At 38.7% G+C, this 27,477-nt stretch overlaps 1 protein-coding gene across 2 annotated transcripts in view; it reads left to right on the top strand.

Annotated features, from left to right (window-relative positions):
- LOC150096468 (uncharacterized) overlaps positions 1-27,477 on the top strand; it is a 470,709-nt gene that overhangs the window by 228,898 nt on the left and 214,334 nt on the right. For both annotated transcript variants that reach the window (XM_090407965.1, XM_090407964.1), the window contains exon 7: positions 25,946-26,028. In XM_090407965.1, coding sequence (XP_090264091.1) covers positions 25,946-26,028 — 83 coding nt within the window. The remainder of the gene's footprint in view (positions 1-25,945; positions 26,029-27,477) is intronic.

Genomic DNA, 27,477 nt, shown 5'->3' with positions numbered 1-27,477 from the left:
TGGGCTTAGTATAGAGTTAGCAGCTGTGAAGGTGTGAAGTAGTGTCTTTTGTAGTTTTTTGGTGGCTGCAGAAGCAATAGTTAAAATATGGTTGTGCCAAGAAAGATCAGATGTGCAGGTCCAAGAAGAAAAATCTGATTGTGTTCTGATATCTCAGTATTACTGAAGATTAGGGGAGAAGTACAAGCTCTTTCTTGTCAGAGATCAGACAGAACTGAGTTTGGTGGCATTGAAGTTTACAAAGTTGTTCTTGCCCCACTGGGATATAGCTAACAGATATGAGTTCAGGTCACTGGTCATTGTAGTTTTTGAGAATTCTAATACTTGAGTACTACAAGATTTGTCAAATGAAAAGGCGGAATTGAGTGTATTGTCGTTATCAAAGCTATGGATGGGATTGGAAGTTTGTGAGAGCAAATCATTTATATACAAGAGGAAGAGAGTGGGTGAAAGAACAGTAAGCTTGGGTACTCTTGCATTGCTGGGGAAATCTGAGGAGAGTAAACTGTCCACCATGGCACATAGTGAGCGACCAGTGAAGAAGTTGGCAATCCAGTTGCAGAGTGTGGAAGGCTGACCGCAGGATGGCAGTTTGGTGAGTAGGCCCGTGTTCTAAACTTGATCAGATGCCTTTGAAATGGTGAGCACAACCATGTGAGTTTATCCAAATTTCTCTATGGCCTGAGTCCAGAAGTAGTGAAAGTAAGACGATCAGCTGTAGATCTTCCTCTGTTGCTCTCCAAACTCAGTTAACCACTCTGACCTCTTTACTTATATCTCTCTGAAGCTCAACTTGCTGTAGTAAAAATACCCCAATAGTGAGGGCATCCTTTTTGGGAATTTCAATGTCCACAACTCACATTGGCTCCTGTTCTCCAATTTCACTGATCAAGCAGGCAGGGATGCTGAGGTGTTTGCCATTAGCAGTGACCTATCTCAGATCATCAATCTTCTGACCAGGGACAACATCCTTCAAATTGCTGACACGCAGGACCAATGCTAACAACCTTTCCATGTATACTGTAATTGTCAGTTCTCCTCTAGGGAACTTGGACCACAAACTCATACAAGTCTCTTTTGTATGAGTTTGTGGTCACAGAACTTTCATCCACCAGTTCACAGTTTCGTGTACTTTGGCACTACAAATGTGCCAACTGGGAGTATTTCTGTTACTTCTTTTCCTCCTTTCCATGGTCTGATTACTGCTTGAGGTCTTCCGATCCAAACATCTGCTCAAATTGAATAACAGAAATCATCCTCACACGAATGAAGGCTTTCATCCCTCAGAAACTTCAAACTCTCAGCCACCATCTATTCTCAAAAAAGTGTGCCAATTCACACATGGCTCAAGACCAAAACTCCAGTTGCCTACTCTTCCTACACTACAGCTTGCAACATTTTAAAAGAATCATCACCAAGTCCAAATCAGATTTTGAAAGGGCCAAATGCTGCAGACTCACTTCCTGCACTCGCTTCTTCTGATCCGTTTCCAAGGTCATTAGACACAACTTCTGCCTACTCAGGTTTCCACCACTCTCACATCCAGATGATACTGTAGTTACCTCACATAAAGAGAAGACCCATTTACTGGCATCACTTTTATCTTCCAATTCCTGCTTTGAAGACCAGAGCAAAGTTCCATCCACTCTACCAAGAATGGCTCCCATGATGTTTCCTATAGTCTTCTGACAAAAAAAAATCCAAAGAATCCTAAATAACCTGAAACACAAACAAGGCATCTGATCCTGATGGTATCCCACATATTGTGTTAAAAAATTGTGCCCCAGAACTAACACCTACCCAGTATCATCTCTTCAGTCTATCCTACTCAACTGGCATCTATCCTACAACATGGAAACAGGTCCACATTCAGTCCATCCCTTGAGCCACCTAGAGTCACATTAATTAATCGGTAGCCAACAGTATGGATTCCACCACTCTTGATCTACAGCTGATTTTTTTGCTTACATCACTTACCTCTGAACTCAGGCCATGGAGAAATTTAGAGAAACTGACGTGGTTGCCTACTTAACAAACTGCTATTGTATGGTCTGCCTTCTTTACTTTACAATTAGATCGCCAACTTTCTCACTGCCTGTCATGGTGGACAGTTTACTCCCCTCAGATATCCCCACCAAATCGGGAGTGCCCCGGGGTTCTATTCTTTCATCAACTTTCTTCCTCTTGTATATAAATGACCTGCTCTCTCAGACTTCCAATCCTATAGATCCTACACTCCATTCTTCCTTTTCATTCAACAAACCTTGCAGTGCTCAGGTATTAGGATCCTCAAGATCTACCACACCAGTGACCTGAACTCAGATCTCCTAGTTATATCTCAGTGGGACAAGGGCAACCTTGTAAAATTCAGTGCCACCAAAACTCAGTCCTGGCTGATCTCTAGCAGGAAAGTGTTCACATCCCTCCCTATTTATTACCTTCAGTAATACTATAAATTAAAGATGCCAAGAAATTATATTCTTGGTTTAATCCTTTATCCAAGTGTAAGTAAACAAAGTTTGCATGTAAAGTAACTTCACGATTGGAGAACTCATATATAGAGGCTAATGACTTTACATCACTCACTTGCCTTAGTATCCCATAATGCAAAGCACATATCATTACCAACATGTATAACAATATGTATTATGGGAAGGGTCACTACCCAGACTGGTTTTGGCCTTTATTGAGGCCTCATCATTGGGAGCCAAACCCAGAAGTGATATCACGGTTGAAGTAAAGCAGAACTCATATCGCCTTCCCATAGTGCATAGCATTATACATGTCTGTAAGGATAGGTGCTTTGCATTCTGGGATACTAAGGTAAGTGATAACTAATATTTAAGGAATTGACAGCATATACTAGAAATATAAATTAAATAAACTTTAATATATACTTTCCGATATTTCGGCAAACGTCACGTTACCATCTTCTTGGGAACTTACTACAAAGACACGTGCACACAAGTACTAATAACAGCAAATGAGACTGAAGCTAGGAAGCTAACATTTTCCTAAAGTCCTGATGGTGCCCCCTGGCAGGCTATATTGGTAGTTCTTGGCCTTTGGGCTGAAGTTCTTCTGATAAAAGTTTCCCAAATTTGGGGCAGTCTCATGCATCCAAATTTGTTGAGGTTTGGCATGTTCCTAAGGGCCGAGGCTGATTCCATGAATAGTCTTTCATACTTGAACTTGCTGCGGTGTATTACTGTGACTTTCTTCCATCTTATTCTGTGGCGAGTATCCAGAGCGTGGTCTGCAAGCCCAGAGTGGCTGTACTGGTGAAATCGGATGTAATCCTTGTGTTCTGAGATTCTGATATTTGCTGTCCTGCCTGTTTGGCCAAAGTAGGACAATTTACAGCTGCAAGGGACCTGGTATACACCAGGTAGGTCCAGGGGAAGTGGTTGGTCTTTAGTGGAGCGGATAAGGGATGCCAGTTTTCTATGTGGTCTGTAACAAGTGGACAAGTCATGTTTTTTTAAGATTTTATTGATTTTTTCCGAGGTGCCTCGGATGTAGGGAATGGTGATGGATTTAGAGTAATCTTTTTTGTGAAGGGGAGGGGGTGGTGGGTTGTGGATAACTGGGTTAAGTATTTTTTTTTTTTGGATTTTTTGGAGGGGGTAGCCATTGGCTGAGAAAGTGTCACGGATGTGATTTAGTTCAGTGGTTAGGGCTTGATCATTTGAACAGATTATTTTTGCCCTGTTGAATAATGTCTTAATAACTCCATATTGTTGTGAGGGGGGGGGGTGATGGGATTGTTGGTGAATGTATCTGCCTGTATGGGTGGGTTTTCTATAAACTGAGAAAACCAAGGTTCCATCCGGTTGGCAGGTGACTAGTGTGTCTAGGAAAGGGAGGTTATTGTTTTCCTCTTTTTCCAGGGTGAACTTGATTCTAGGGTGTTGGTTGTTTAAGTGTGTTAGGAAGGAGAGGAGTGAATCCAGGCCATGTGGCCAAATAGTGAAAACATCATCAACATAGCGAAGCCATATGGTAGGTTTTTGTGGGGCTGAGTTTAAGGCTTTCTTTGAAACGTCTCCATGAAGAAGTTGGCCAAGGGTGGGGAAAGTGGTGAACCCATGGCTGTCCCCTCTATCTGTTTGTAGAATTTTTCCTGCCAAACGAAATAGCCTGAGTTCATTGTGAACTGAAATAGGGCTGAGATATCGGGAGGAAATTTTGCTTGGATTAGCTCTACGGTTTCTTTGAGGGGGACATTCGTGAATAGGGAGGAGACATCAAAACTGACCATTATGTCATTATGTTGGAGTGTAAAGTTTTCTATACTGGCTTTGAAGTGGGCTGAGTTTTTTATGTGTGATGGTGCATTGCCAGTATAGTGTGAGAGCTTTGGCTAAATACTTGGCTAGTTTGTAAGTGGGGGAATCAATGCCATCCACTATGGGACGTAATGGCACATTTTCTTTGTGTATTTTTGGGAGCTCATATATGCGGGGGGGGGGGGGGTCTAGAGTTATAGGGTTTTAGTCTGTTGGTAATCTCCACAGGCCAAGAAGTGACCTTCTTAAGGAGCCTATGGAGTTTTCTAATTTGTGAGTTGGTGGGATTGTAATCAATGGGGAGGTAAGTGGAACGATCTAATAATAAAGCCTTGAGCTTACCTGTGTAGTCTTTAAGATTGAGTACCACAGTGGCGTTCCCCTTATCCGCTTTGGTGATCACTATTTCTTTGTTTCTCTTCAATTCTTGTAGTGATTTGTATTCACTAATGATATGTTGGATTTTGGAGGTTTTGCTTTATTGAGAACACAGGCTACATCCAATCTAATATCATTGGCGATGTGGTTTGGAAGTTGGCGAATCCCACGTTCAATTTGGATCATTAATTACTCGGCCGGTAATTTCTTAGGAGCAATGGCGAAGTTGTGACCACGTGACAGCGCGTTGAGTGCTTCAGGCTTCAAGTTAGCTGACGAAAGGTTAACTACAGTGTTGGTTTGTAGTTTAGGTTTGGATGCCAAGTTCTTTATTAATTTTTCAAACTTATTGATATGTCGGCTCCGTATTCGTTCAAATTCTTTTTTTGCTGCCGTACACGAGACGTCTTGTAGGATTGACCAAAGCTCGTGATTGAGCGTATGTGAAAGCTCATTTTCTAGCGTTAAAATAGCTCTGTCAATGTCGGCTAGGGAACCGCATGTAGCGGTAATTTGCTACCGAAGTAATGCCTGGCTAGCCCGGTTGTAAATACGGAGAGCTTTCTGTGAGACGAAGCGGTGTTTAAATTTTACACAGTTCGGGATGACTTGATTATCCTGGCAGCGTTTTAGGAATGCCAGACGATTAAGTTGTCTGGATAAGTTCAGCTTCAGTTGCGTGCAAAGAGATCTCCGTGGATGATCATTATTCTTGTTGAGAGGCTTATATGCTGGTTAAACATGATAACTAATATTTAAGGAATTGACAGCGTATACTAGAAATATAAATTAAATAAACTTTAATATATACGTTCCGATATTTCGGCAAACGTCACGTTACCATCTTCTTGGGAACTTACTACAAAGACACGTGCACACAAGTACTAATAACAGCAAATGAGACTGAAGCTAGGAAGCTAACGTTTTCCTAAAGTCCTGATGGTGCCCCCCTGGCGGGCTATATTGGTAGTTCTTGGCCTTTGGGCTGAAGTTCTTCTGATAAAAGTTTCCCAAATTTGGGGCAGTCTCATGCATCCAAATTTGTTGAGGTTTGGCATTTTCCTAAGGGCCGAGGCTGATTCCATGAATAGTCTTTCATACTTGAACTTGCTGCGGTGTACTACTGTGGCTTTCTTCCATCTTATTCTGTGGCGAGTATCCAGAGCGTGGTCTGCAAGCCCAGAGTGGCTGTACTGGTGAAATCGGATGTAATCCTTGTGTTCTGAGATTCTGATATTTGCTGTCTTGCCTGTTTGGCCAAAGTAGGACAATTTGATGATGTTTTCGCTATTTGGCCACATGGCCCGGATTCACTCCTCTCCTTCCTAACACACTTAAACAACCAACACCCTAGAATCAAGTTCACCCTGGAAAAAGAGGAAAACAATAACCTCCCTTTCCTAGACACACTAGTCACCTGCCAACCTGATGGAACCTTGGTTTTCTCAGTTTATAGAAAACCCACCCATACAGGCAGATACATTCACCAACAATCCCATCACCCCCCCCCCCTCACAACAATATGGAGTTATTAAGACATTATTCAACAGGGCAAAAATAATCTGTTCAAATGATCAAGCCCTAACCACTGAACTAAATCACATCCGTGACACTTTCTCAGCCAATGGCTACCCCCTCCAAAAAATCCAAAAAAAAAAAATACTTAACCCAGTTATCCACAACCCACCACCCCCTCCCCTTCACAAAAAAGATTACTCTAAATCCATCACCATTCCCTACATCCGAGGCACCTTGGAAAAAATCAATAAAATCTTAAAAAAACATGACTTGTCCACTTGTTACAGACCACATAGAAAACTGGCATCCCTTATCCGCTCCACTAAAGACCAACCACTTCCCCTAGACCTACCTGGTGTATACCAGGTCCCTTGCAGCTGTAAATTGTCCTACTTTGGCCAAACAGGCAAGGCAGCAAATATCAGAATCTCAGAACACAAAGATTACATCCGATTTCACCAGTACAGCCACTCTGGGCTTGCAGACCACGCTCTGGATACTCGCCACAGAATAAGATGGAAGAAAGCCACAGTAATACACCGCAGCAAGTTCAAGTATGAAAGACTATTCATGGAATCAGCCTCGGCCCTTAGGAACATGCCAAACCTCAACAAATTTGGATGCATGAGACTGCCCCAAATTTGGGAAACTTTTATCAGAAGAACTTCAGCCCAAAGGCCAAGAACTACCAATATAGCCTGCCAGGGGGCACCATCAGGACTTTAGGAAAAAGTTAGCTTCCTAGCTTCAGTCTCATTTGCTCATTTGCTGTTATTAGTACTTGTGTGCACGTGTCTTTGTAGTAAGTTCCCAAGAAGATGGCAACGTGACGTTTGCCGAAATATCGGAAAGTATATATTAAAGTTTATTTAATTTATATTTCTAGTATACGCTGTCAATTCCTTAAATATTAGTTATCATGTTTAACCAGCGTATAAGCTTCTCAACAAGAATAAGGTAAGTGATGTGCATTCATTAGCCTCTATATATATATGAGTTCCACAGTCGTCAAGCGACTTCATGGGCAAACTTTGTTTGCTTGCACTTGGATAAATGATTAACACAAGAATATAACTTCTTGGCATCTTTTATTTAGAGTATAACCAAGTGGAAAAGCTTTCAGCATCAGTAATACTGTGATATCGAAGCATGATCAGATTTCTCTTCTTGTTCTGACTTGCACCTCAGATCTTTCCTGCACAGCCACATTTCAACTATAGATTCTGCAGCTATCAAAAAATTTGGTGTACTTTTTCACACAAGACACTACTTCACACCTTTACAGCTGCTAACACTCTATAGAAAGCCCAAATCTTCCCAGCTATGGAATGTTACTCCCATATTTGGGGAGGTGCACCAGAATCCTCTCTAAGATAGCTCGATTCTGTCCAGAACAGGGCAATCTGGCTAATTAATGACCCCTCTCTCACATACTCACTCCAATCCCTTTCTCACAGGCGTTGCGTTTCTGCTTTGTGCCTCTTGTACAGATACTGTCATGGATGGTGCTCCACTGATTTGGCCACTACTAGTATTCCCCCACCTCCTCCAAAATCATTAAAACAAAAGCTACTGCTAAGGACCACCCTTTTGCATTCCATCATGCAATTCACCGAACTTCACTGCCTCTTCCTCTTTCATTTCATCTACTTCTCTCCTTTGAAACAATCTCCTACACTCAGCATTCTCAAAAGATTACAACCCTCAGCTGTCCGAGCAAAATGTGAACAGATTTCTTGTTTCTTCTACTCCTCTTGCGCTGACACGGCACTAATGTGCTATAGATCATGTGGCCTTTCGTGTGTAGATCAGATATTAAAAAGATTGTGAGTGGCAGACTCCATACTTCTGGTCATTGATTAGTTGGTATGGCTTTAGGTGGTTCAAGGGTTGGTTGTTGATGACCTTCTCCATAACTTTTGAGAGAATAGAAGTGAGATCAATTGACTGGTAGTTCGTTGGTTGACTTTTATCACCTTTCTTTAGGTTTGAATTGATGTGGATCCGTTTTCATCTTGTAGGGCGGATACTATTTGAATAGGATAGATTGAAGAGGCAATACAGGATAGGTGTTTGTTCTGAGATGCAATTTTTTTAACAGAATAGGTGGGATACCATCAGGTCCAGATGCCTTGTTTGTGTTCAGGTTATTGAGGATTCTTCGGATTTCTTTTTTGTCAGAAGACAATGGCGACATGAAGGAAGCCATCCTGGTAGTGTAGAGGGAACTCTGTCGAGGTAATCAATGCAGGAATTTGAAGAGAAGAGTGATGCCAGTAAGTTGGCATTATCTTTGGGAGAGGTAACTATAGTACCATCAGGATGTGAGTGTGGCAGAAACCTGGGTGGGTAAAAGTTCTGCCCAAATGGCCTTGGCATGGGACCAGAAAGAGCAACTGCTGGGCAGGAGGCGAGTTACAGCATTTGGCCTTTTGAAGTTTGAATTAGACTTGATGATGATGATGATTCTTTTACAATGGTTGTGAGCTGCAGATTGGGCAACTGGAGTTTTGGTCTTGCACCATTCGTGATAAGCAAAGGTTTTTTCTTTTACAGTATTGGCACACATTTTTGAGAACCAAAGTTGGATGGTGGCTGAGAATTTAGCATGGAATGAGGAATGAAAGCTTTCATTCTTGTGAGAATGATTTCGGTTATTCAGTCTGAGCAGGTGTTTGGATCAGAAGAACTGAAGCAATAGTTAGACCATGGGAAGGAGGATTAGAAGTCACGGAGGTCCTTACATTTGGCACCCTCGTAGTGCCAAATGTAAGGACAGGAGACAGTGAACTGGTGAGTGAAGGTTGTTTGGTTGTGCCCAGTTGAAGGTATGGACTGCCTAAATTATTACCTAGGCAAGAAATTAGCACCAACGCTTAAGGAATTAGTAAGTCATTCCCCCCTTTTATATTAAGAACACACAACACTTAACAAACATAATTAAAAACATAATGCTGAGCAAAGATGATTTATTAGTCAGTTTTGAAGTTTCTTTCTTTTTCACAAACTTCCCAATCAATGACAATTCTTCTCTTACAGAACAAATTTCCAATATTATGGCTCACTTTGCCCACATAATATGTTCTGGTTACTTCATGTGCCAAAATAATTTTTACTTATAAAAAGAAGGTATAGCCATTTACCTTCTTTTTGGTTTACAGTTTTGCTTAGATATGTTGATGATGTTTTCTGTATCTGGCCATACAGCCACCAATTCCTCAGCCACCTGAACAAATAACTTGAGCTCATACTATTTATTATTGAAATTGAAAATCAAAACTCACTTTCTTTCCTGGATACACTGGTCACACATGTTCTCTCAGGCAGTCTATCCTTCACTGGCCAATATATACTGTTATACTGGCCAATATATACATTCTAATTATTATCACCATCCTTCACAAACCTTGGAGTCATTAACATCCTCGAAAACAGAGTTATAACAATTTGCTCTAATGCAGTGTTTCTCAACCTGTGGGCTGCAGACCACAAGTGGTCGCGATGATGGGATGTAGTCTGCAGGCAGACTTAAATTAAATAAATAAATATATATTTTTTAATTATTCAAACAAAAGAAATTAAAATTGAATAAGTAAGTAAGTAAAATTATTGAAATAAAATGGATACTTAAAAAAACCAACAAATAGCGGCTGAATGTTCATTCCATTGTGCCACTACAATAATTTGTAGTGGCAGAAAGAGGGATGAAGTGAATAACAATATGGTTTTATTGCTTCTGCCTTCGCTTGCTGTCAGATTTGAAATAAACGTGTTATCTACATTTCAACCAATTGCTTGAAGTGCTAAGTGATACTTCGACAAAGTGTGTCATGAGTTAACCCCAGTATATAAATACTGGGGTTAACTCACGTTTATTTTTTCCTTTGGAAAAGTAGTTTAGAACTAGAACTTTGAAAAGCAAAGCAAATGAAACAGGTGATGCTAACCCTAACTTTGATACACATGTTGTAACGGTGAGTAAATCTGATGCTGTTAAAGTAGTAGAAACAAGCAGTTCAAAGAAAAAATACAGTGGGAAATATAACAGTTCATATTCAGGTTTACTTGGTGTGGAGATGAAAGTGAACGGAAACCTCAGTGGTGTTTTGTGTTATGAAATGTTGTCGAACGAGTGCATGAAACCTGTGAAACTTCGACATTTAGAAACTAAATATTTGTGATGTGAAAAATAAGCCAATTGAATTTTTTCAGCGATGCCTAGGGACATTAAATCATGGGAAAGTTATAGTTTCAGATATGGGTTGAATTAATAGTAACTTGTTACCAAACATAGTTTGGCAACAAGTTACTAAAAGATGTTGATTTGATTCCTCTTTCACAGACGATGTCGATCGCAGCATTAATGATATGGCAGGTGACGTTGAATCTCAGTTAATCGAAAGAGTTAAGAAGAAGAGCTCTTATTATGCATTACAAATAGACGAGACTACTAATGTTACAAATGATGCACAGTTAGTATGCTACGTAAGATATGCGCATGATAACAAAATTCATGACGATATTCTATTTTGTAGAACTTTGTCATCCCGAACAAGTGGAGAAGAAATATTTCACACTCTCTGTAATTACATAATACACAAAGGGATCCAGTGGGAAAAAATGTGTGGGCTTCTGTTTGGATGGAGCTCGTGCCCTTACAGGGAGGCATAGTGGAGTTGTTTCTAAGGTTAAGGAAGTAGCTCCAGATATGAATATACATTGTTTCATAGATAGGGAAGCATTAGCCTCCAAAGGAATGCCATCAGAATTTAAAACTGCTATACAATGCTGGAAAGCTAGTTAATTTTATTAAGGATCGACCGTTAAATAACAGGTTATTTTCAGTACTCTGTGATGAAATGGACAGTGAATATATACAACTTTTGCTTCATTCTGAAATTCGCTGGCTTTCCAGGAGCAAAGTACTAACATAGTCATTTCAATTAAGGCACAAAGTTTTATTGTTTGTAAATGAACTTAATTCTGATTTTGCATCATTCTTTGCTGACGAAGCATGGTTATCACCACTATCCTATCTTTCAGACATTTGTTCGAAATTAAATGAACTAAATCTCTCCCTTCTGGGAAATTCTTCAACTGTCTTGATGCCTACAAGGTATTTGAGAAAAAAATGGTGTTATGGATTAGTTATGTAAAAGACAGACAGGCTGCACATTTTCCAACATTGGAATCCTTTTTAGTGGAATATGATAATTTTTTTTGATTCTGAGTTTCTGAAAAGGGTTTGTGACCACCTCAAAACTCTGAAACAGAATTTTGAAACATATTTTCCAAATAACTTTTATAAGAAATTTCTTTGGGTTCACGATCCATTTCAGGCAGTCACGAGAATGAGCTTTCATTCTCGAAAAATAGACAGTTAATTTAACTTTCAAGTGACAGTGGGCTTAAAATGCAATTCCGTGATCTTGGTTTGACTCAATTCTGGATCTCGCCTTCAGTGAGAAGTGAATTTCCCGAATTATCTGAAGAAGCATTGAAAATCATCATGCAGTTTTCCACAACCTATATTTGTGAGAAAGTGGATTTTCATTGCTCCTTCAAATAAAAACAAAATACAAAAATCGTCTTAGAGTGTGTGCCGATCTTTGAATGAAGTTAACCAATATTTAGCCATTTATCCAGCAATTCTACAAGGGCCAAGAAGCTCAACCATCTCATTAAAAGTAAGTAGTAATATAATTATATCATATTATTTTTTGTTTAATAAAAATTAAAACTTTGTTCAATGATGATACACTTTTAATTGTTTACTTCCAATTTAATTAATTATGTTTCCATATGTATTCAAAAGTGGGTCAAGCGCTACGAACGTGTTTTGAAGAGCTCCTGATTCAGATAAGTTTTACTAGGAATAATTAAGTATATATGCGTAATTGTTTAAGTAAGAGCGGCTGTAAACGTTGTACGCTACCGATATTATTAGTGTGGGGTTTTTTTCTTGCTTAAACTAAATACGAAAACGTTAATATTAGACCTAGTAACCTGCAGAGAAAAAAAAAAAAAATGGCGGCTGCATTGTCATTCCATGATTTTAATTTGGATTTCAGTCGGTTCGTTAAGTGTGAGGTCTGTTATATGTATTCCTTCGATTACATAAATGATTTGTGGATGTTTAGTGCGGATGGAAGAAGGGTGTGTGCAAAATGTGACCTGAACAAGGAATTGATGAATGCGAATATGAAGTTGATGACAGAAAGTGCTAGTACCGATTGTGTTGCGAGTGCACGTTTGAAAGAGAAGGATGGCGAGAGAGACAGGCGAAAAAATGTTAAAAAATCAGGAAAAAAGAAAAAGAGCGATTTGACAACCGTAACGGATGTTAAAAGGGACGAAAGTGAGGCGGAAAGAAATGAAATTGAGAGAACGAATGAAAGTAGAAATGGCGTGGTGCAGAAATCGCAAGTAAAAAAAATCGAAAGAATGAATGATAGCGAAAAAAGAATGACTGATGGCGAAAGTTGGATGCATGTTGGAACGAAAGTACTGAACCAAAGAAAGATGAATGACAGTAAAAGTGAGAAGAATGATAGCAAAAGTTGGACGTATGTTGGACCGAAAGTACGGAAACAAAGAAGGATGAATGAGAGGGAAAGTGAGAAGAGGGGGTCGAGAGTTAGAAAGTTAGAAAGATTTAATGATAGAGTGAATGTGTCGCGAGGTTCAGAAGGTGAATTGGATTGGATGAGGCAAGAAATGAAATGGATACGGAATGAAATTAAGAGAATTCAGGTCAAAACTATTAAAATAAATCATGATGGCATGAAAGAGTTAACAAAAGATGAGCGAGTGGCGTTGTATGGCGACTCCATTATTAAAGGTGTGCTAGAGGATAAAATACACAAGGTATGTTTTCCAGGCGGTAAAATGAGTAGAGTGATTGATGCATTGAATATGAGGCGGGAACGAGCAAAAGAGTTAATTGTATTAATTGGTACGAATGATTTGAGAGAGAGAACAAAGAGCATGTCAAAATGAATGTCAGGAGACTGCTTGGAAAGATAAAGGAGAATAATGTGACAGGAAGGGTGGTCAGTGTGTTGCCTAGGTATGATTGTGGTGAAATGAGGCGGAGAGCAAGGATTATGAATGATATTCTGGCTGAAATGTGTGAGGAGATGGGAGTACAGTTTGTTAATGTGCGGAATGAGTTTGAGGGACGAAGTGAGCTGTATGGGAGCGATGGACTGCATTTGAGTGGTTATGGTGTGAGTCGCTTGGAGAGACTGCTGCTGGAAGATAGAGAAGTGAATAGAGAGAATGAATCAGATCGAGAGGGGAGTGATGTGGAAGAGCAGGAGAGTAAGACAGGAGAGATTGAAGGAGTGGAAATGCATGTAGAAGTGAGTGGTATGAGTATAGAAAATGAGAGAATGGGTGTGCAAGAGGAGCAGGGAAACGGGGAGGCTCAGGGTGGACAGGGATACACAGCGCGAGAAAGGTGGATGCTCCAAGAGGAGGTGAGAGAATGTGTAGGCAGGAAAGTAATGGGATGATCAGGGATCAAAAGGAAACAGATGGAATTGCAAAGGGTTCTAAAATGAAGAAGCAGAAAGGGAAATGGCCCCAGTCCAGCATGGAGAGATCACATCGAGTGAGTGGTATCAGTGGAACTAGCTGTAGATCCAGAAATGAGTTGTTGTGTTTGTATACCAATGCTAGAAGTATAAGAAACAAGGCGGATGAAATGGTTGCACTAATTGCGTCTGTGCACCCAGAGATTGTCGGAATAAGTGAGACATGGTTAGATGAGGATGACATCCTGACAGGAATAGAGATGGAAAGGTATGATGTGTTTCGTGAGGATAGAAGGGGTAAAAAGGGAGGGGGAGTGCTATTGATGATAGAGAAAGAGTTATGTCCATGCAAGGTAGAGATGCAAGAGGGAAATGGGGCCAGTGGTTTTGAGGCAGTATGGTGTGAGATAGAGGTGAATAGAATCAAATACTTGGTGGGATGTTGTTATAGACCTGGTAATGTGGATGGTGGTGATAGTGAAATGTATAGTCAAATAAGCCAAGCAAATAAGAAAAGGGTGATCATTATGGGTGATTTTAATTATGGCAATATAGACTGGAATGAAGAGATAGCAACTGGAAGTAAAGAAAATGAGTTTCTTGAGTTTTTGAGGGATAACTACCTCAGACAGTATGTAACAGAGGGCACAAGAGGATTAAGGGTCTTGGATTTGGTCATCTCATCGGAGGATGTAATTATCAATGAGGTATCAAATCATCCACCAATTGGTGAAAGTGACCATGAAGTGATTACTTGGGTGGTTGCCAGCAGTGCAAGGACCCCTGTGAAAAAAGGGTATATGTGGAACTACAAGGGGGGGTGATTATGAAGAGCTCAGGAGACAGCTTGCAGGTGTAGCATGGAATGACGAGTTAGCTGGAAAAGAGAACAATGCAACTTGGGGGATTTTCAAAAAATATTTAGCAGATGCAATGTCTAAATGTATACCACGGGTGAGAAGGTTAATTAAGTTAGGTGTGAAATGGATGAATAAAGAGATTAAGCATGCAATACAGAGAAAAGGGGCATTGTGGAGGCAGCATAACAGAAGTGGAAGTAACCAATTTCATGAGTTCTACAAAGACCAGGCAAGGAGAGTGACTTGGTTGGTGAGAGTAGCTAAAGAGAGGTATGAACAGCAGTTAGCTAATGAAGCTAAAAAGAATCCTAGGGAGTTCTTTCGATATGTAGCCAGCAAAAGAAAGAATGATTATGGAAGGATGACATTGATTGGAGGAAATGGTATAAAGACAGCTGTTGCAGAATGTGTGGTGGAGATACTTAATGAGCAGTTTATAAAGATCTTTCAATCTTGTGAATGTGACTTCATGGAGAGATTAAGAGCAGTTGATGATGGGGAGGAGAGACTGACTGTAAGTGTGCAAGAGGTGTTTGGGGAGTTGAGTAAACTATATGTAAGTAAGGCTGTGGGACTTGATAATATATCACCGCGTATTCTGAAGGAGTGTGCCAGAGAGTTGACACCTGCCTTGACATATTTTTTTAATACGAGTCTTGCACTTGGTCAAGTCCCTAAAGAGTGGAAGGAGGGCAAGATTGTGCCACTTCATAAAGGAGGTGATCGAACTCAAGCATCAAACTATAGGCCTATCTGTATGTCAGGTGTTGTGGTTAAGTTGTTGGAGAAGCTTGTGAGAACTAGGATCCAGAGTTGGTTTGACAACAATGGTATAATCTTTGATGGACAGCATGGATTTGCTAAAGGGAGGTCGTGTTTTAGTAATCTACTTACTTATTACAATAAAGTGACTGCTTCCTTGGACAGAGGAGAAGGATACACAGTAATATACTTGGATTTTGCAAAAGCTTTTGATAGAGTACCTCATGATAAGTTGACAGTCAAACTAGAGCAGATGGGGTTGGATATTAGATTAGTGCATTGGATTGGAGACTGGCTATCTGATAGGTATCAACAAGTTGTGTATGAGGGTGCAATATCCAGGAAAAGGAAAGTCACTAGTGGAGTGCCTCAGGGATCTGTTTTAGGGCCATTACTATTTAACTTGTATATTAATGATATTGGCGAAGATTTGGATGGAGATATTCAGTTGTTTGCAGATGATGCAAAGTTGGGACGAACCATAAAGAGTAGTGAAGATGTTGTGGCCTTGCAAGAAGACTTGAATAAATTGAGTGATTGGGCAAGCAAATGGGGATGTGAGTTCAATGTTGCAAAATGTAAGGTTTTAAAATTTGGAAAACAAAGATGGGATGCAGAATTTATGCTTGGTGAGAATATATTGTTGGAAGTAGAGGAAATAAGAGATCTGGGAGTGATAGTGGATAAGGATCTAAAATTTAGGGGACACATCACCAAAATTGTGAAGACAACACAAAGACTTCTGGGAATGATGAGGAGGACACTGACGTGTAGAAGTAGGGAGATTCTTGTTCCATTGTATAGGGCTTTGATTAGGCCACACATGGACTATTGTGCCCAGATTTGGTCACCTGGTTTTCAGAACGATGAAGAGATGTTGGAAAGGGTCCAAAGGCGAGTGACTAAGGTAGTTTCTGACCTCTGGAATGTCGATTATGAGGAAAGATTGAAAAGATGTAATTTGCAGAGTCTAGTGGAGAGAAGGAAGAGGGGAGATATGATAGAGACCTACAAGTTGGTAAGGGGTTGTTATAGGATCAATGGTGGAGAAGTTCTACAGCGAATAGTGGGAGATCAGGGGAGAACCAGAGGTCATCCCTGGAAACTGTATAAAGAGGGTGTGAGTAGGGGAGTGAGAGGCAGGTTTTTTTCGTGCAGAGTTGTGAATGATTGGAATGCCTTGCCTGAGAATGTGGTGTCTGCAAGGAGTTTGAATGTGTTTAAGACCCGGTATGATGAGATGTGTGTGAGATAAAAGGACCTCCTAGATGAGTCTTTGACTCCATGAGGTCTTGTTTAATAATAATAATAATAATAAAACATGCTTTTCGATTTCTTATGTTATAAATGGCACAGTTTTTCCCAAATGTTGGTAATCCCCACATAGGTTTTTTTTTAAAAAAAAATTGCATAACTTAGTGGTCCGTAGAATTGTTTTGGGCATTTTACTGCTCCTCAGGCTTAGAAAGATTGAGAAATGCTGCTCTAATGAACACACTCTTAAACAAATGGGTATACTCTAGCCCAAATTATTATGGCTATAGTAAAATGTCAATAGTAAAAATTCTATTGACATGCATATAATATAGATTGCAGTAAAACCATAGCTATCCCATACATTAAAGGGTTATTAGATAAATAGAATTCTACACCATTACAATCTTATTGTTACTTTTAAACCATCTATAAAATTAAAGAACACATTCAACTCCTCCAAGGATCATCTACCATCCCCCTGGCTCACCCAGGGGTATACTGCATCCATTGTGCCTGTAACTTGCTTGTAAATTGGTGAAACTGGATTCATAATTCTTATCCGTTAAGAATACAAATGACTCATTAAATATAAGAATTTTGTTAAAGCAGGCATCTCAGATCATGCTCTTAACATCTTTACCAAATTGATTGGAAAAGTGCCTTTTCCTTACATCATACAAAAACCTGGTATGAACACAAATTTAAAAAAATCCTGTGAAAATTTGATCAACCATCGTAATCTTTAAATAATGATGGCACAAAAATCCCAAGAATTCGGATGGCATACATTCAGTCCACTTAAGTTCTTCAAGTTTTCCAGCAAACCCTAACTTTAGAACTCTAAGCAATAATTTCAACTGTTATTGGCCTTCTATACTATTTTGTTCTAATTTATGTGTATAATTATGTAAGAGCATTATTTAAAGTAAAGAGCCAATAGGCTTCATTTCAGCGATGTAAAACATTATTTAAATTAAGGGGATATTAAATCCCACATTGTTTTAAAACCGAATAAGAAACTCAAAGATCGGAATCAAAGAGTTTCATGCCGAATATAGTAACTATAAACGTATCAGCGACTACTAGCGTAATCTAAAGCATGTAGTTCAAGTATGTAATACAAATTAGGGCAACTCATTGCAAAGGTGGAGAAAGTTTTGATCGCTATTCTTAGTATTTTCCATAAATTAAAACCCATCTCCTAGGAGATATATGATGTTATACATTATGGTGGGAGGTCACTACCCAGACCGGTTTCGATCTTTATTGAGATCTCATCAGTGAGTAGCTAGCCCAAGTATAATACTAAGTATAATACCAAGTATTATATTTGCAACAAGTTGCCCTAGTTTGTACTACGTACTTGAACTACGTGCTTTAGCTTACGCTAGTAATCGCCGATACGTTTATAGTTACCATATTCGGCATGAAACTCATTGATTCCGATCTTTGAGTTTCTTATTCGGTTTTAAAACAATGTGGGATTTAATATCCCCTTAATTTATATAATGTTTTATATCGCCAAAATGAAGCCTATTGGCTCTTTACTTTAAATAATTTATGGGTGCACTTTTTGACAACTCGTATAGCAGAGTATGTAAGTTATTTTCGCTCTACCCTTAGTATTATACTTGGTCTAGCTACTCACTGATGAGATCTCAATAAAGATTGAAACCGGTCTGGTTAGTGACCTCCCTCCATTATGTATAACATCATATATCTCCTAGGAGATGGGTTTTACATTATGGAAAATACTAAGAATAGCGATCAGAACTTTCTCCACCATTGCAACGAGTTGCCCTAGTTTGTACTATGTACTTGAACTACGTGCTTTAGTTTACGCTAATAGTCGCCGATACGTTTATAGTTACTATATTGGGCATGAAACTCTTTGATTCCGATCTTTGAGTTTCTTATTCGGTTTTTTAAAACAATGTGTTATTTAATATCCCCTTAATTTAAATAATGTAAGAGCATGTTGCTCTTAGTAAGTTTTTTTTTTTTCACCAGCGGTCAGGCCCATGGTTTCAATGGATGATCAAATTACTGTGATTTTAACATAGCTTGTTTCTTTGTATATGTGTATACTTCAGATGATAACCTAGATATGAAGGTCGAAATGTTGAGTTGATTATTTTGATTTATATTAAACTGAAGGTTTACTATAACACGGTAGTTGTTTCTATAATTGTTTAATAATGAATTTATAAAACTTTGATAAAATCACATCTAGATCATTATGCACAGATTGAGTTGCTTGGGGGGGGGGGGGGAGAGGGGATTTGGAACTATTGGAAAGAATACAGGTGCAAGTGATCAAATGCTAATGAGTCTGTGGATTGCTCCTATAAGGATATTTTGAAGGTATGTAAGTTATAAAATTTAGTTAATAGGCAACAAAGGGATATGATAGAAACATATATTACTAAAGGGAATTTTTAAACTGGAACTTTAAATTGGTTTATTAGTTGATCAGAGATTGTTGTAAAATATATACAAGAATTGTCTAGAAGTTTCACCAGCAGTTCTGTCTGGCTTCTTCAGGACGTGTGTAATGGTACAAGGAACTAACATTTGCTAGTAAAAAAGAAGAATGGAGTAACACAGTCAAATAAATTAGCTAAACATCTAGCCAGTCTATTGAAAGAAAATATAAAAAAAAACTGATTCCTTCATAAAGAATTCTAAACATTTCACTGAAAATTAAAAGGCATCTCTATCTTAAAAACAGACATCCTTGCAAGCTTAGACGTGGTTTTGTTATTTACCAACAGACCTGTTGAAGAAGTTATCAATATCCTAGACAATATCTATCCACATGATACAGTTCAGCTTTTTCATCATTGCCTTAAATTGGATTATTTCAAAGTGAATGACACATTTTATGAACAACTTGATGGCTTAGCCATGGGCAGTCCCTTATCATCTCCCTGCACTGATCTGTTCATGGAAAAACTAGAAGCTGACATCCTTTCCAAATTTAACCCAAAGCTGGTGGTTTGGTGGAGATATGTAGATGATGTTTTCATAATTTGGAGAGGCACACAAATAACCTTATTTGAATTTCTTACAAAAATAAATTCCTTCCATCAAAAAATACAGTTCATGTTAGAGCTTGAAAAAATAGCCATTTGCCTTTTCTAGATACACTAATCAAGAAACAAGAGGATGGACAAATCCAGCTCACAATCTATCAAAAACCAACACATACTGGATGTTACCTGCATCAGATTGACTCGCTATATTGCACAGAAACTCAGCATAATACATATGCTTAAGAATAGAGCGACCAACATTATCTCAGTAGAAAAAGATCTCCTTGATGAACTCACTCTCATATCTCAGACCCTAGTAAACACTGTTTACCCAAGAAATATAATCAAAAAGATTCTTCATAGAAACCCTCCACAACAGCAACTTTCTGTCACACAATATACATTGTCATCCCTCATGCAGGCTCAGCGTCAACAAAAATTGCCAAAATCCTTAAGTCTTTCAATGGCAGAGTTGCTCTCAAACCTATCAAGACAATATGCCATAGTTTAAGATCACCGAAGGACATTAATGCCTTCTTCAAATACGCCGGTGTATGCAACATTCCATGTTCCTGTGGATTAAATTACATAGGCAAACATCGAGAAGTCTGGAAATTCCAAAAAAAAAAAAAAAAAAAAAAAACATGTAGGAGATGTGAACAACAACAAAAGTACTTCAGGATTAGCCCATCACTTCTCGATTTCTAACCACACCATCAATTGGGATAAAAGCTCCATGTAGAAGAGGATTATATAGGAGATTCTTCATACATCTGTGAAGAATCTCCTGTGTAGAAGAGGATTTTCAATGTAGAAACTTCAAAGAAGCCACCATTGTACTCTGCTCTGGAGAAAATCTAAACGGAAATCAAGGAATGATTCTGAATGACATCTGGAAAAGCCTAATAAGTTAGCTCAGCTTACCAGAATTTCATTTTGCTAAAAACTATATAACGCGCTCAATAAACAATGACTGATACACCACGTTCCATGCTTATGATGTTACGCGTCGGTTTAATTTATTTGACTGTGTTACTCCATTCTTCTTTTTTACTAGCAAACGTTAGTTCCTTGTACTATTATACATGTCCTGAAGAAGCCAGACAGAACCACTGGTGAAACTTGTAGACAATTCTTATATATATTTTACAAAAATCTCTGGTGAACTAATAAAGTCAATTTAAAGTTCCAGTTTAATATTTAAGAAGTGACCAAATACAACACAGAGATGAAAAGGGATTTTTTTTATATATATGCTCCATAGCATATATTTTTATATATGCTATGAACTTTTTATAAAAGTTCCAGTTTAATATTTAAGAAGTGACCAAATACAACACAGAGAAATTTATATATGCTAAAGAAATTCTTCACTGTATGACAGGAAGGAAGAGAAAAAGAGGCCACACACAGAAGTTGTGTAAGGGTGTGGTTGGGGGCAAGGTCTTGAAGACAAGGCTTTTTTACTGTTGGAAAGTGATAAATAAGAGCAGTGTGTTACCAAGAGATCATTATGACTGATTTGTCAGTGGGCTTTAAAGAGAGATATGATAAGCAATATATGAATAATGGTTTAATTTAGACACTACTTGATGTCTGCCAAGCGGCATTGAATAATATACTCTAAACTTGTGCTCCCACATTTTATTGTTATTTTAAGTGATTTTTGTTCAAATTATTCGTTAAACAGAAATCATAATAGTGAGTACTAAGGAGCTGATTACTTCTGCACAACCTGTAAGTACTTATAGTGCATCAAATCTGTTATTTTTGATTTTTATCTTTCCAGTTAAAAATCAGCATGTGTAAGTGCTTGCTATGCTTACTGTGCCAAGCAAAGATGGTGGCAACAAAGGTCAGCGACGAAAGAGCACAGTGTTACGGTACTTCATTGTCTCACCAATGTAGCGCTGTAGATCGCTGACAAAACCAATGATAATGCAAAGTGATTCAGCTGTAAAATTGTTGTCACTGATAAAAAGACAAAAGGGTATATTGTGTGATTTCTGTTGCCACTGGCTACATGCTTCCTATGCAAAAATAGCTGAATCGGCATACAAGCTATTTACCACAATTTTCTGTTCACTGTGCCTCCCCTTCTGTAAGACAGCTCCTGAATTTAGGCAAACGAGTTGAAAACCTCGAACAGCATCTCAATATTATGAATGAAACTTTTTCCTCCAAAATCCAAGCACTAGAAGCTCAGCTTGAACTAATTGATGATCAGCACTGCAATGCAAGTGCACCCTTGCTGCTAATGAACTCTGCAACCTAATCGCATCAGTGGTACACAACTCAGTAGAGGCCAAAAACAAAAAACTCGACAGCATTATTCTGAACTTTACAACGGAAAATGGTAAATCACTAAAAGAAGACATCTGCAAATTAGCGGATGAATGCAACCTCGATTGTAGGAATATTGTCAGGTGCCATTGTTTTGGACCCATAAATAAAAGAAAGGACAGAACAAACTTTTCACCTTGTAAAAGTGACTTGAGTCTCACTGACAAGCACATCTAAATTAATAACAGCGATTAACATCAAGTTCAAGGACACTTGCCCTCAATTGCTTGCATGTGCTCAAGCTGACCTAGCATTCACCAGAGAGAACAAAGATTTCATCTTTGAAAACAACTTGAAGAAAAATACTAAAATGGAGAAAACATTTGGATCATAGACTACAAACAAGCTAAATTAGTGCAAAAATCAAGTGATGCCACTGGTAGCCACCGTGGAAACCAGTATGCAGGCACTGCATAGGAAATGTGCAAGATCTTTGCAGTCAAATATGTGTCCCACAGAACCTTGCATATCCACTTCACTAACATCCGTGGCCTCAATTCCAACCTTAATAGTGTCCGCTCCCATCTTCAGCCTACCAACCCCCCACATACTCTTTTTGGCAGAAAGATATGAGCCACTATTCATCTCAACTATTCATCTCAACCACTATTCATCTCAACCACTATTCATCTCAACCTTCCAAACACACTCTTTAACCCCTTTCAACCCAAGGGTGGCCAAAGGTCTATGCATACATCTGCTCCAACATACCTTGCCAGAGAATACCCAACCTAGAATCACCCAACTTTGACCTTCTTTGGATGAATATAATGAATAAAGGTTGAAAGTATTTGAATAATGAATTTGGTTGAATATAAATATGAAAATACGAAGAAGGTTAAAGGTTTCCCTTCCACACTCAGTCAAATTCATTTACTGTCTCTATCGCTTCCCTAATGCCACCAACCACTCTGAGCTCTTTAACTTTCTCTCCTTAATAATTGATTCTCCAGTCCCACTTTCTGACTATCAAAATCATCCTCCTTAGGGATTTTGATGTCTACAACCCCAACTGGCTTTCCTCCTCCAGTTGTACAGATCTTGCACGCAGAGATGCTGTAACATTTGCTATCACTCTTTACAGAGCTTGTTCAGATGGAAGCACTGATAACCAGAATACCTGATAACCCAAACCACTCCTCAAACACCCTACATCGCTTCCTCACCAATGACCCTTCCAAATATGCAGTTAATTTAGTGGGCCTCATGTAATTCAGAGACAATCTAGTGCTCAACTCCTTCACTATGCAACAATACTTGCACAGATACTCCCATACAAGAGTAGTTTAGCATTATAACAGTGCCAAATGGGACAGCCCCCTCCATGATTTCTATGCCTCACTCCCATGTTTGGACTATTCCTTGCGGCCTTCCAACCCAAACATATGCACTGAACGTATCACCAAAGTAATCCTCACTGTCGTGGAAACATATATTTCTTACACTAACCTGAACTGCTGTTACCTAACTAAACCATGGTTTTCCAAAAGATGTGCAAAGGCTATACAAATGAAATATCAAACACACCATAACTGGCTTACATCAAGAACACTTCATCCTCCTTTAGTGCTTATACTCAAATATGAAATAGATGCAAATAAACTAGCAGACTGTCCAAATGGCAGCCGAGCCTTTTGGTAGCCATTTGGTCTCTTGCCAACACAATTGATTGTAACTTCTGCCCAACACTATTCTCATCCCTATTATACCTAGATGGCTCTATTGCATCATCATGCACAGAAAAGGCCAATCTCTTGGCTTCACACTTTGCTTTCAATGTGCTCATAACTGTCAATGGTAAATACTCTCCAACCATTCCAGATGTCCAACATACAATACCCCCCCTCCCATATCCTTTTGCCAGAAAGACATCAGAAACCTCTTATCTAAATTAGTCACAAAAAAGTCTCCTAGTCCCAATGGCATTCCTCCAATCGTCCTGAAGGTTTGTGCACCAGAATTGACTCCTATCCTATGCTGCTTGTACATACTCTCTTACTCCACTGGCATCTATCCCACAGCCTGGAAATTGGCCTATATTCAACCCATTCCCAAGAAAGGTGACAAATCACTGTCATATCTCACTCACTTCAGTCCTGTCTAAAGTAATGGAGAATACCATCAATTCCTAACTCTGACATTACCTTGAAGGCACCCAGCTAATAAATGATCACCAGTATGGATTCTGTCACTGCAGATCAACAGGAGATCTGCTCATATATGTCGCCCATCTCTGGACAAGTGCCATGGAGAAGTTTGGTGAATCTTAAGTCGTTGCATTTGATATCTCCAAAGCTTTTGACAGGGTATGACACAAAGGCTTACTAAGGAAACTTTCATTTGGTCTGTCTCAGGACTTCTGTAGTTGGATTGTCAGCTTTCTGTGGACGCACACTATGTGTGATGGTGGATGGTTCCTTATCCTCTCATCATTCAACTAATGCTGGGGTTCCTTAAGGTTCTGTTCTCTCACCACTGCACATGTAAATACATATATACATACACCCAGCTTATCATGGCTAAAAGGATGAGCCCTAGCAGCCATCCATTTTCAGCATTATTATTCAAAATAAAACAAAAAGAGTAGGAAGCTATTCTTAAAAAAGGTTATTATTGCAGATACCTCTGCAGAGTGCAAAGACTCATCACAGAAGAGCAACACTTTTTTTATGTTGAGCCCATACATGAAAGGTTGTCTGATCAATCTATAGCAAATTAATACTATATATGGGAAAGGAGGAACTTCTTTACATTTCATTTAAAAGGCTGTATATTGTATTTCTTGGGAAACACTGTTCAACAATACAGCCGTAGCAGGGGTGAAGGAGGAGGAAAAGAAAGTTGTTCTGTGGGTTTCAACATGGACTGTGAAGGGATGTTGAGCAGCAGTTGCAGATGTTCCAATGGGCTTAGAACAAAGTAGGGGAATTATTGATGCTATTTCAGATGAACATATGCCATGGAAATATTTATAGAATACACATATGCAGAAAAAAATGTCTGTGCGAAAGTGGGAGGAGTGAGTTGGTAAGAGATAGATCATTAATCAATCTAAATGCTCTCTTCTGTATTGAGTCAAGCATTTTGAGGGAGCTCTTAGTGGCTCCACTCCAAATATGAGAGCAGTATTCAATAGCAGGGCAGTTTCGTGATTTGTTAAAGGTTAACAGCTGTTCAGAGGTAAAGTAACGTCTTGAACAAAAGATAAATCCTAGTTTTTTAGAAACTGAGGATGCAATGGTGTGATATGTTTATGCCATCTGAAGGCTGAAAATGGCTGAAATATTGGAATTATAGATTAAAGTCTAATTTTAATTTATATCCTTTATATGTTGTAATTTTCTTAAGTAATTTAATAAGCATGTATAACCAACGTCTAAGCCTTTCTACGAGAAACAGCTGCATAGAATTCATCGATACCATTTTCCTTCCTTGTTGAAACGTCAGTATTGCTACATAATAATTCTGTGCTTTATTAGTGATAAATTAGTATGCTGCTGAGAGTAAATAAATTATTAATTAATTTTACTGGTGTGAAACAGTGAGCTTACTAAACTATGTTTTCAGTATACCCAAAATATACTGAATAGTCACGAAAGATGCATTCTCCCTTTTCTCAGTTTTAAGTTTGAGGATCTGTAAATTTTTAAATATTCTAAATAACCTGTATTTGTTTGAGTTTCACAACTAGAGGAAGTGCATTGGCCTTAGAATAAAAAGAGATAAGAATCTAACTTTGGATTTGGTGTAATAGTCTGTTTGCCAGTACTGTACTTCATCCTTGTGCTTCCCGAGCATTGGTTTTTACAAACATGTTACAGTAACTTTTGATTTCATTTTATTAACTTGATAAAGTGTACATTTTCAGTATCCCTTATTTTATGTTACTGGTAATTAGTCATAAAATAGTTGTGTGTGAAAATGTTTATAAGAATTTATAACTTTGTACACTTTATACTTTTTAGCTCATATGAATGATCTACTGGTTGAAAAGGACCAATTACAACAAGCAAGCCGTGATCATGTGCTGAAAGTCAAGCAGCATGCAGTAAGTGAAATTGTGTGTGTGTGTTTATATATATGTGTGTGTGAGTGTTGCTGAGTGTAATACTTTCCATGATGACTATGATCTGTTGACTTCATTAGAGTTGTTAATACTATTTTTCTGTTTCTAAATTAAACCTTTCTGAGAATAGTAGCTGTTCTGAGAAACTATTTTTTTAATGTGAATCATGTTCATAAAAGATAGCAAATGTATAGCATGTTTGTATCAGTACAGTGAGTGTGTATGAATAAAATAATCCAGAAGCATTACTCTTCATATCAACAGGGAATTTAAGCCACTTCAGGTTTCCGTTAAGTGGACTGATTAGTCTCACACTAGGTAATGAGTCACCTAAACACCTTTATATATTATATGAGAAAAAATTGGAATATTTTGCCTGCCTAATTGGCTGAGTGATTAGTGTATCCACTCTCCAGCCAAAAGGCTGCGGGTTTGAATCCTGCCATGGGCATGGATGTTTGTGATTGTCTGTGAAAATACTAGTGTATTTTCACAGACAATCACATGACTAGTATTTGGTGTAGATGATGCAGTTTACTATGGTTGGTGGATTGAGTAGTGGAGACAGAGTTGTAGAGTGGGTGCCCTCCCTGGATGAGTCTTTGGACTCCTTGGAGGCTTAAGGATAAAGCTATATAACTGAGAGGAGACCTCCACATAGCCTTTAAAGGAATGCAGAGAACCGACCAGGGCTTCTGATATAATGTCCAATCTTCATCTTCTCTTGGTGCACCCCCATTAGGTATCTACCTTGATACTGAATGAATGAGGATGGGCTGGCAATTTGGGATTTAGCCGAACAAATTGTATTCTTATTCTATATACCAAAATTTAAAATGATAGTACAACATGACAGAATTTCATGCCAGCTGGGGCATCGCCCAGTTAAATAAAGGCTGCCGTTGTTTTTGCCAGGGAACCAGGGTGAACAGCAAAAAGTCAACTACTGGAACAAATCCTGAAACTCACCCAAACTCAGTATCACCAGAGTTCGAGATTGGCACTATAAACATAAGAAGCTTGAATGGCAAAGAAATGGAGCTAGCTGGGGAATTGGATAAGTTAAAGATCAACATAATAGGGGTGAGTGGAACAAAAGAGACAAAAACTGGTGAGATCTTTCTGAGCAATAAATACAAAATGTTATATTCAGACAATAACAATAAAAATAAGGTGTAGCTATAGTATTGAACACAAAATATGAGCCTAATCTTCTTGAATGGTAAGCAATATCAAGTTAAAATGATGTGGGAAAAGATCAGAATTGGGAACTGGACAATGAGACTTATTTGTGCCTAGGACCCACAGAAGAGTCGTCTAAGGTAGAAGTGGAGGAATTTTTTGAGGCTTTAGAGAAAGCAACTGACACAATGAAAAAGGAAAAGTTAGTTCTTGTTGGGGATCTAATTAGCAGAGTAGGAAATGATTGTC

This window comes from Typopeltis vanoorti, chromosome 18 (genome assembly GCF_054136105.1).
Source record: "Typopeltis vanoorti isolate ZY-2024b chromosome 18, IOZ_Tvanoo_1.0, whole genome shotgun sequence".
NCBI classification, from domain to species: Eukaryota; Metazoa; Arthropoda; class Arachnida; order Uropygi; family Thelyphonidae; genus Typopeltis; species Typopeltis vanoorti.
The sequence above is the reverse complement of the archived record's forward strand: the minus strand, read 5'-3'. Positions and strand labels throughout refer to the sequence as shown.